Consider the following 11,180-nt stretch of genomic DNA (forward strand, 5'->3'; position numbering starts at 1 on the left):
ACTCTGCTAATCCCTGGATTTAGAGAAAAAGAACAGAGACACAAGGAAAAGAATGAGGGTGGGGGGTGCACATTAGAAAGGGGGTTTGTATTAAGCCATTCGGGAAGTCTGTACCTCTCAAGTACCTCAGCCAGTGGGGAAGGAGAGAGGAAAATGCAGCCGGGAAATCAGGAGAAAAAGGAAGCTGCGTCCTCTAACAATTTGAGAGATCCCATGGGAAATGCCCATGGCCTCTCCCTTTATTCGAATAAAGTAACAGGATTGCTCTGTCTCTTGTTTGGACATAAACCTGTGGTGTTTGTGGATTAATTTTCCTGACATCTGTATTCTTCTGCTGACCTTGCTTCCACTGGGCACACAGCTTTCTTTTCCATCCTCTTTCCCAGAGAAGATGCCTTCTGGCTCGTCTGCTTGGATTCCGACATTTGGGACTCTCCTACTCCTGTGCCCTTAGGAGGTGATGTTTCAAAATTGACCAGCACTGATGGACCCCAGCACCTGCAAAAGCATTGTCCCTGGAGACCCTGCTTACCAGTTCCCTGAGCAGTCTGAAGTCTGCTCTCCTCATGCCCCGAACTGAGGTTTTGCTGGCCCTTTTCCTCTTGTCAGAGGTTGGAAAGTCGATTTATCTGTGGTCACTGTGGCCAAGACGGCCACCAGTCCCCACTTGGCTCAGGGCACGTGGGACTCAGACGGCGGCCTGGCTCCAGGGGGGCTGAGCTGGAGAGTCCTGGGCTGTGGGGGGCTCCCCCCTTACCTGGGAGGAGGCTCCCTGGGGAGGAAGAAGGGTCTGGCATGAGCCACAAGGCCCCTGGCCAAAGGACAGTAGCAGGGGACATGTCCGTAGCAGATGCTGTCTGGGAGGAGCTGTGGCAAGGAGTGGGTGTGGGGCTGGGGCTGTCACAGAGCTCAGAGAGGGTGTTCCCCCAGCCCAGCAGGCAGAAAGCCGCTGGCTCACAGCAGGAGCCAAGTTCCAGGTCACCAGAAACAGCCCCCTCCCTCACCAGTGCTCCCAGCCTCCCAGAAAGGTTGGTTATGCTCATGGGTGCTGCCAAGGTTCCCCATGAGAACAGGGCTGGACACCCTAAAAAGGGGGGTGAGCACCCCAGGGGCAAAGTCAGGGCAGGGGGGAATGAGTGGGATGAGTGTGAGAGGACCACCTCTACCCCTCCCATCCTGCGCCAGGGAGCAGGGACCTTCCTGGGACAGCTCCAAGAGGATATTCAGTACCATCCTTGCCTGGGACAGGGGTGCCAAGGAGATCCAGGAGGGATCAGTGTCCAGCTCTGTGTCCTGGGACACCCTGCACCCTGTTCCCCACAGCCCTGATTTTCAGGAAGGAGCCACAGGAGTCTCCTGGCCATTGATGGATTTTTCTTTCAGGAATTCACTGTGGAGCTCGTTTCTCTTTTTTTTTCCTCTTTCTGAGCTCCTGTAAACACGGCATACAGCTGGAAGGGGCGGGGCGGAGAAGACCCAGCTGGGGAAGTCTTGAGGGGTTCTGTGTCTCTGGCACCCTGCTTTCCTCCTCTCCCTTTCGTGGAGGTGTGGGCTGGCAACGGAGCATCTTCCCCGGGTGGCCGCGGTGCCCCGAATCCCTGCCCTGAGTGGAGGGACAACACTGGGCGTCTCTGGTCTGCCCCACGCAGCCAGGGTGTCCCACAGAGCTCCTCCAAACCCCTGCTCTTGGCCGCCAGGGGCCTAATTAGGGACGTATTAACGAGGGACGAACTAAGGGCGCTAATTAGGGAAGGGAGGGCGGGGAGCCGGTCCCACCAGGACGGTGGGCGTGGCCAAGGCCTCAGCGGCGCCGAGGGGGCGTGGTCTGAGCGGGGGCGGGGCCAGCGCTGAGGGGAAAAAGGGCGGGGAAAAGGCTCGGTGCTGCTGAGGGGAAGCGTCGGGAAGGAGGGGATGGAGGGATATTGTTGGGAAAAAGGGAGACACAAGAGCTCTTGGGGGCCTGAAACCACTAACAGTGGTGGAGGGGAGCCCAACACACTCCTCCTATGTATCCCTATCCTTTACACAGGGGAAGCCGTGGCTGAAATCCAGGAAAAACAGCGCTGTGGATCCAAGGAATCAGAAGCAGGATCTGTGTGGAGGGTGTTCCTCACGGGAGGCACATGAATCGAATTGAGCGAGGCTGAGGCAGGAGGGTCACGCCGAGCAGAGAAGGGCGTCCATGCCAAGGCCCAGGGCAGCCCTGTCCCGGGAAGTGCGCAGGGAGCGGATCCTTGAGCTGCTGCACGTTCGCGCTGCCCTCGCTCAGCCGGGAGCCCCCTCGTTGCCCAGGGGGAGCTGGTGGCAGTGGGGAGTGGGAGAGGGAAAGATCTGTCCTACACCTCCATGGACTCTGATGCCGCATTCCTGGACTGCGCCAAATGGCTGCCCTGTTGGGAACAGAACCAGAGACTTCCCATCAACATCCTGATTTACTGCTCCAGAAAAAGAAAAATCCCAAACATTAATTCCAAGGGGGATAATTTAATATCTCCTCGGCATCTGGAGATCTATTACCTGAATCCAGTCATGAGTTTCCTTCAGGTCTCCTCCCTCGGGACCAGTTAAACAGGAGGTGGGGTTAAACCCTTCCCCCCTACTTAATTCTAAATCCTCCTGTTCCATGAGAGGCTCTTTTGGTCAACAAAGCCTTAACTTGATGTGAAGCTTAAGGGTTAGAGAGCCTCCTGCCGTCCTCAGTTACCATGAAAACCGTGGCTGCACAATTTTGCAAACGATGGGGCCACCCCTCGCCGAGGGGTCTAACATTTCAGAAGAACGGGCCATCGGTCTTCAAGTACCGCCCCGTGGTGTTCTTGCACTAGAACTCCTCTGGCGTGGTCCTGTTCAACATCCACATAAAATGCAAATACTTCTTCCCTGTTTGGAAGGGCTAGGGCAGGAGCCTCAGTTCATCTGCTTTTTAACACTTTAAAATTCTGCCAGGTTCTCACCTTGAAGGATAGCAGTGTTATAGGGAAACATCCGTGGCTCCAAAAGACCTGCCTTTAACAGGGACTCAGTAAAAGGCTGTAACCCCTTCCTTCCCTCCTGAAAGAGGGTATTGCTTTTTAAACACCACTTGTCCTGGTGGCTTCAAAGTGATTTGGAGAGGTTCCATATCTAATTTTCCACATTTCCCTGGGTCTACTTCAGCATAGGTCTTCTCAGGCATTTGACAGACAGTTACAGCAGTGGTAGCTTCCTTATCACCTTTCACAATAGTAATTTACATTCCCAGTTTAGCCATCAAATCCCTTCCCAGTAAATTACAATCACAATCAGGAAGAAACAGAAATTCATGCCTTTCAAACCTATCCCCCGCATTTACCAATAGTGGTTGAATAAAATGCAGCTGCTTCTCTATCCCACTTGGTCCCTGAATAATCAAAGAACTTCTTGACACTTTCCCCCCTTAGGCCTAAAGTTGCAAGTGGATCGAGAGGTCCCGTGTGTCCCAGGGAACTGACTTGCTCTCTGTCTGCACCAACCCTGCCTGTTAGCAAGGGCCCCAGTGTGGTGAGTCCCTGGTACGATGGGAGCCCCTGACACCCCTACCAATCCATTTCCATCAAACGGTGGCTCTGCGGTCACTCCCGCGTCCAGTGTCCTTCTGCCCTGCAGATGGCACTGATCCCTTCCCCATCGCGGTTTCGATCGGCTCTGCTCTGTGCTGCCCACCCCGTCCCCTGGATCCTGGGGGTCCCCTTGATCCCTGAGGTTTATAACCCAAATCCTCCACCCTGGCCCCACAAGCCAATCTGGTGCAGGGTCATCTGCTGGATCCCTGCCACCTGTGTCCTAGGGGCTCTTGGTGTCTTGTACTGGCTTCCCCCTCCAGTTAGGCCAGGGTGGGACTGTAGGAACAATACCTCCTTGTTTTCCCTGCCCTGGAAGCTGGGGATACAAGGGACCTCCTACTTTGTGGCACTGTCTGCCACTCCCAGGGTCACACAGAGATACCCAGGGACATGCTGGAATGACACTTCCTTGCTCCATGGCGGCTCCCAGTGTCTTTCAGTGGCATCAGTAGGAGCTGAAGATGGCCTGGATACGCTCCCCAGCTGGTGGCCACCCTGGGCCACCCATCTTCATCGAGGGTGTCCCCAGCACTGTGGCACTGCCAGTATGTCCTGTCATCCATGCTGGAAGCCAGCTCGTGGATGGAGACCACAACCATGGGGCCCCAGGACATTTGGAAGTAGCCAGGAAGATGGAGTGGGCTCCAGGCTGGGTGGTGGGATGCCCAACCCCACTGCCACAGCCCCTCTGGCTCTCACCTAAAGGTTTCAGGGTTCTCCTCTGCCACCACCTCCAGCACCCTGAGCAGCATGGAGCCACCTGGGACCCTTACTGAGGTGGAGTAGTGGAAGTATTTTCCCTGAACTGTGTTGGCAGAAGAGGAGGACAAGGATGTGCAGAGCCATCTGTCCCAAGGTCATGGCTGTGAGGACAAGAGAACAGCCGGGGAACATGGTGGGATGGCACCTGGCACCACCTTGCCCATCCAGGGCACCCTGAGAGCCAGCAGTGCCGAGCCTGCAGTGCCTGGTCCTCTGAGACCAAGTGCGTGGTCCTCCCTTTCCCTTCCCAGCCCCTCATCTCCTCCCCTCCCTGCCTTGCTGGGCTCTCCTCACTGCCTCCTCTTTGACCTCCTGGAGCAGCTGCTTATGGATGGACTCTCAGTGGAGACCCCCAGACAGGTCCATGGCAGGACGCTGGGGTTTGGCACCTTGTCGGGATTGAGGGGTCCCTCCAGGCACTGAAGCAACTGGAAGACCAGTTGTTACGGGGCCACTGGAAGGACAGGTGTGGCCACCATGTTTGCACTGGGGGCGGGAGGTCACTGGGATCCCACGTCCTGTCCGCAGTCTTTCTCCCAGCTTTTCGTGGGTGGCGGACACTCAGCTCAGCCCTCCACGGCTGTGCAGCCCACCAGGGCCAGCAGGACTGCAATGCCCAAAGCCATGGCAAGCATCTTCTCAGGACAGGCTGACCCCCTCAAGATGGCAGAATCCTGTGGGAATTGGGCTCTCTGGGCATCCTCTCTGCTTTTAGCTGTTGCCAGTGTCCTTGTCCCACAGACCCTGGCTCTGCCAAGTACCACCAGCTTCTCTGGGTGCTGAAGGGTGTCCAATGGAGGAGGCAGAGTGGTGCGAGGGACAGTGATCTTCCATTTGGGATTGCTGGGGACAGCTTGGACCAGAACAATATCCATGAGGCTGTGGCATTGGATGGGATTCATCCCAGTATGTCCCAGAAGGAACCCCCTAAATCATCTACCCAAGCTCCTGAAAGCCCAAGGAGGTCCATGCTGGCTCAATGCTCTCCAGCTGTATGCGACTTGACAGCAAGTGCTTGGACTTTCCAGGAAACTCCAGCCCTCTTAATCTAATCTTGATAGCAGGAAAAATGGTGGAGAAGGTCATGCTTGGCACTACTGGGAAGTGATGGGAAGGACAGTGCCAGTGTCAGCCGTGGGCAGCGTGAGATAACAGAGGGAAATTCTGGTCTAACTGATTGATTATCCTGCTGCCATAAGGTCACCTGTCTCATGGGTGATGGGAAGGCATTGCAGGTTGTATTTCAGGATTTTAAGAGGAGTTTTGATCCTGTCCCTCACAGAATCCTTCTGGAGCAGGTGTCCAGATGTGAGATGAGCAGGGACAGGGTGTGCTGGGTGAAGAACTGGCTGATGTACTGGTTTTCAATGGGATAGGATCCATTTTCTTCCCAGGAAGTGGGACAGAGTTGGATTTGGATTCAGGATGGGAATGCGGTGGATAGCATGTGGGTGGTTTGGATGTTGCTGAGCAGGGCTTGCTCTCCCCAAGGACTTTACAGTGTCCCATTGGGCAATCCATGTCCCATGCTCTGCAAGCAAGGAGGTGACACCACCATTGTTCCCTCCTCATCCCTATGTCCTACTTATACAAGAATCTTCCACCCACTCTGCTCCAGAGGGCCCTCAAGTGCCCACAGGGAGTCCCTTTCTTCCTCCTGTGGCACTGGAGAGCGCTGAGGTGGGCACAGGGCTGTGACGGCACAAAGGGGCTGAGCGCTGGCGAGAGGCAGGGCTGGGATGTCACCTGGCTGTCCTGGCCCACAGCACTGTGACATCACCGCGCAGTCGCTATGTAACACTGCCAGCACCTGCAGCTGCCAGTGCAGTCGCGATGGGATGCGCCGGAGCCATGTGTGACGGTGGCGTCCTGGTGATTGTGCTTGTCCTGCTGCTGGCCACTGTGGCTGTCTGGTGGGCCGTTGGCCACTGGCAACCACGGAGGCGGCAGGCACGGACATCGAAGAGGCGCAAGCGCCCGGGGGTGCAGCCCAGAGGCTCACGGAGGAAGCGAGGAGCCCCTGTGGCTCCCAGGTCCTCCAGGCCTCGGGTGACCCCTCGCAAGCGGCCACGTGCTCCCGCGAGCCCTCTGGACAGCCCCTGCAGCTGCGGCCCCTGCGTGGCAGTGGCCCAGGAGCTGCAGGAACTGATGCTGCTGCTCTGGGCTCGCAATGGGACATGGGTGCCGCTCTGCTCTGGGATGTGGCAGGCATTGTGGAAAGAACTGGAGGAGCTGGTGAAGCGAGGCCACCTGCCCTGCTGTGGCTCGTCCAGCTCCTCCAGGAGCCTCCATCCCTTCAAGAGGCCGCTCCCAGCAAGATTATCCATCCCTGGGAGAGCCTCAACCCTTGCAAGGACGGCACACCATGAGGGACCCACCATCCAGGCAAGAAGCTCAGGCTGTCAGAGATCCTCCATCCTGCCACGAGCCTCCGCTATCTCTGACAGCTTCTATCCCCCACAGACGCTCAGTGAGACCTGTCAGCCTGCAGAAGGTGCAGAGCCTGTGGACAGGTCTCCCAGCTCCCTTGGACTCACGGACTTCAACAATACGGGCGCAACCCTGACAACTGACGTGGCCAGGGAAAGCCCAGAAGTCCAAGTGGGAGCCCAGCCCGATCCAGGGGAGCCTTCTCAGGAGCAGGTGGCGGAGCAGCAAGTGAGCTGGAGCCAGCAGTTGCCGGCCCACAGCTCCCAGGACGCTGTGCCGGCTGTGCCAGCTGGCAACAGCCCGTGCCTGGTGGCAGAGATGACCCTCAAGAGACCCAGGAGGTTCCTCCATCTCCAGGAAGCTGCTCCAAGACGGCCACCGACTACCAGGAAGGCCTTTCTGGTAGCAGGTGAGATCTTCTGAGGAGCTGTCTGAGGCTCCCTCGGGGCTCTTGAGGGGCATCCACAGGCCAGGCCAGGGCCCTTGAGAGCAGCAGAGTCTCTGGCTGTTTCCAGTGCTTCTGATGCCACGGCTTCAAAAAACCCCTCCCTGGTTTGCAGCTGCTCCTGACACCCCCCTGTGCGAGTCCTCGGGCTGTAGCCCCGGCAGTCCTCAACAGCAGAGTCCAGCCCACGACGCCGGGGACAGCGACGGTGACGCCCTGCCCCGCTGCCCTCCGGCTCCTGCAGCCGCCTCTGCGCGCTCCCCTGCCCCAGCTCTGCCGCTCCCCTGCCCGACGGCTGCAAGGCGGTGGCCGCTGCCCGGCGCGCAGCAGGAAGCAGGTCAGAGCAACGTGGCCCGCGGTGGCTCGGCTCGCTTTACTCGCGGGCACTTGGCCGGGGGGGCCCTGGGCGCAAGGCTGATGGCTCGGTCTCGGTCGCAGGGCAAAAGAAGAAGCTGCAGGAGCTGTACCAGCTGGGCCCTCAGCTGGGCAGCGGTGGCTTCGGCACCGTTTTCTCGGGCATCCGCCTCTCAGACGGGAGTCCGGTAAAGTGGCCGAGACGGCGGGGCGCGGGAGGAGGGCCAGGGGCGGGGCGGGGCAGGGCTTGAGCTCAGCCCCGTCTCTCGTGGGCTTGCAGGTGGCCATCAAACGCGTGGCCCGGGAGAGCGTCCTGCGGTGGTACGAGCTGGTGAGTGAGCGGGGCCACCGCGACAGAGCGGGGCGTGGCGGGCAGGGATAAGGCCGGGGCCCCAGGGCGGGAGGCGGCGCAGGGCGGGGGGAGCGGGCGTGGGCTCAGCGTGCGAGCCGGAGCATCGCGGGCCCGGGGATGCCAAACACTGGTGATGGGGCCGGGCAGGGGGGCACCCCCCAAGCATCCCCTGGGCGGGAGGAAGCCCAAGCACCAGGGAGGCTGCCCAAGGGGGCACTGGGGCATCCCAGGCACGAGGCAGCGGAGCCACAGGGCAGTATCAGGCCTGCTGGAGGCACTGTCTCCTCCTCACAGCCCGACGGCACCCGTGTTCCCATGGAGATCGTGCTCATGGAGAAGGTGGGCTCTGGCTGCCACAACATCATCCAGCTCCTCGACTGGTTTGAGCTGCCTGACAGCTTCCTGCTGGTGATGGAGCGTCCGGAGCCATCGCAGGATCTCCTGGCCTTCCTGCTGGAGCAGGGGTTCCTGTGCGAGGAGATGGCGCGCTGGCTTTTCTGCCAGGTGCTGGAGGCCGTGCGGCACTGCACCGCCTGCGGCGTCCTGCACCGGGACATCAAGCCAGAGAATCTCCTCGTGGACCCGGAGAGCGGCGACCTGAAGCTCATCGACTTCGGTTGCGGCACCTTCCTCCAGGAGCAGGCCTTCACGCGATTTGCCGGTGAGCCCACAGGCCAGGCCCTGCTCCCAGTGCCAGGCACTGCACGGCCCCATTCCCTCCTGGGCTGTGGGCTGCGGCATTCAGCCGGCTGCCGGCTGCCCTTTGGCACGGGGCAGATGCTGTGCCCCAGGAGCCAGCTGCCAGCCCTGCCCACAAAGCCAGGCCCCGGCCGCTCGGCTTGGCAGGCCTGCAAGGGCTTGGGCTGCTCCGCTGGCCTTGTTTGCCTTGCAGAACGGTTTCTTGGCTTTGGCCAATTGGCTGGGGAACGCCCGGTGGCCTCGGGGGGAAGTTGTGGCCACCGGTGCAGCCCCTGCTTCCGCCAGGAGGCTGGCACCAGGCTCTGGAAGCCAGCAGCCTGCACCTGGACAGCGCCACCTGTCTCCCCTAGGAACACACATGTACAGCCCACCCGAGTGGATCTGCCTTGGCTGCTACCACGGCCATTCGGCAACCATCTGGTCCCTGGGTGTGCTGCTGTACGTCATGGTCTGCGGGAACATGCCCTTCCAGGAGGACCGTGACATCGTGTCGGGGCAGCTCTTCTTCTGGCAGCAGGTCTCTCCAGGTTGGTGTCTGGCCTCAAGAAGGCAGGCTTTGGCAGATGGCACCGCGCAGCCCAGCGTGGCCCTCACGCAGCTGCGCGGGAGGCCCATCTGCCCTCAAGAGCTGGCCGCAGGAGGCAGCCCGTGACGACGTGGTCGGTGTGGCCTGCTTGGCTGAAGGAGGTGGCGCGTGTCCTGCCGTGCCACTGTCCCGCAAAGGGCAGAGTCAGCCGGGAGGCTGGCACAGCTCTGAGCACACGCAGCATAGCCCGGGCCCTGGAGGCGCCGGGAGCAGCTGGGCAGGAGCCTTCTGCAAGTGACCGGCGCTTTCTGGTTTCTCTCCCCAGAGTGCCAACATCTGATCCGCTGGTGTTTGTCCAAGCACCCTGCGGACAGGCCAGCGCTGGAGGAGATCTTGCGCCACCCTTGGGTGCGGGGCAGGCGTCTTTGATGCCTTGCCAGAGCCTCTGCAGCACCCGATTACCGAGTCCCATGCAGGACTGAGGGCTCGAGAAATAAAACAACCACAAACCCATGCCGGGGTGTCAAGTCTGGTCCTGTTTAGCAACTTCAGCTAAAGAACCCTCTTGGGAAAAGGGGTAATCAGAGTGTTCTCTTCAGCCTTTGTCAAGCTTTTGATGCCTTTTCTCCAGGACGGTAGTTCTGTGTCTTCAAGCACAGGCTGTAGTACAGGCAGGAGGAGCTGTAACCAGCCTAGAAAGGTAACAGTGAAACAACAGCCGCCCTTTCAAACTGACGCGGCCACTTGGGTTCACCAGAAGTGATACCTGGGCTCATGTGTGCATTCCAAGGGCCAGCAGGCGGCAGGGACAGAGATGCTGCTCACCTGCCAAAGCTGTGAGAAGAAGCAGAAACGCCAAAACATCATTTCAGGTCAAGCCCTAATGAACTCTTGCTCTTTCTTCCCCTCACACTGGCAGCAGGCAAATGCAGCCCGGTCTGCCTGGATTTAGGGGACAGCAGCATCTAAAGGAGCTGTGCAGGGATGCACAGATGCTGAAAGAGACTCTACGGCAGATAGACACGCTCCAGCAGGCTCAGCCTCCCACACTGGGGCAGGGAAAGAGCATGAGGAGACCCCCGCTGCCGAGGAAGGAGCGGCAGAGAAAGTGATCCCTAGGGACTCCAAGGGAACCCCCCTGGTGTTACCAGCCTCTAACCCTATCTCACATTCGGGAGTTGTGTTATGTAACAGAGCAACTCTTGATAACTTTGTTGTACCATGTAGCCCAGAGCTTTAGAACACTGGGTGGAAGGAGTGGTATTTCTCCCCAGCTGCCTTCTGGAGACTTTGCTATGCCAACAAAGAATCCCTGAATGCTCATAGCACCTCCTGTCCAGCAAGGGAGGGAGACAAGGAAAAACAACCTCAAGTGGCCACAGACCTCCTCCTGCTTCTGCTGCATTTCACATTTTTCAGCCCCAGAAGTTCATCCATCTCTATTACCCTTTCTATTTGCTTCTACCCTTCCAGGAGATTTTTCTTTATAGCAGATGCTTTTCATGTTTAGAAACCACAGCATCCTCTGGGGGACAGGGAAACACTCCCACATACAGATGAGGGAATAGGCCCCTGAGAGGAGGCAGCTGCTTGAACAAGATCTAAAGCAGAAAGGGAATCCAGAGCATTTGTCTCTAGTTTTGTCTCTCTATTGAGCAGAACAGCACTAGATGATCTTCACTCACGTACAGTCATTTCTTACAACCTTATTGGCTCTAGCAGCCTCATAAAAGCAGTTCATCTGCAACATGTGTCCTGCTGCCCTTGCTACAGGGACAAGGTGTCTGTGGCTTCAAAGCTCTGATCAGCCTAGGCTCTTCTTTCCTGTCTATGCATTGTGCTGGGCTTCCTGCATGGTTTAAAGAAACCAGAGAGTTTGGGAAACTAGTTCTGGATGTACTGATACCAAACAGGTGCTGTGCTATAGTATGTGATAAATCAATGTGTGTGGCATTGAGCAGAAGCCAGGCAGAATCAGGGAGAGCTGAAAAGCTTCTAATTACATCTGAACTGCCTGTTCAAGGGATTCTG

General features: G+C 58.3%; 1 protein-coding gene across 1 annotated transcript; it reads left to right on the plus strand.

The window, feature by feature from the left end:
• Positions 1–7,866: 7,866 nt before the first annotated feature.
• LOC138102597 (serine/threonine-protein kinase pim-1-like) lies at positions 7,867–9,578 on the plus strand. Its single transcript, XM_069000319.1, has 4 exons — positions 7,867–7,903; positions 8,219–8,585; positions 8,974–9,150; positions 9,475–9,578. The coding sequence occupies exons 2-4, from the start codon at positions 8,240–8,242 to the stop codon at positions 9,576–9,578; spliced, it is 627 nt and encodes a 208-aa protein (XP_068856420.1). The 5' UTR covers positions 7,867–7,903; positions 8,219–8,239.
• Positions 9,579–11,180: the final 1,602 nt, after the last annotated feature.

This window comes from Aphelocoma coerulescens, unplaced genomic scaffold (genome assembly GCF_041296385.1).
Source record: "Aphelocoma coerulescens isolate FSJ_1873_10779 unplaced genomic scaffold, UR_Acoe_1.0 HiC_scaffold_93, whole genome shotgun sequence".
NCBI lineage: Eukaryota > Metazoa > Chordata > Aves > Passeriformes > Corvidae > Aphelocoma > Aphelocoma coerulescens.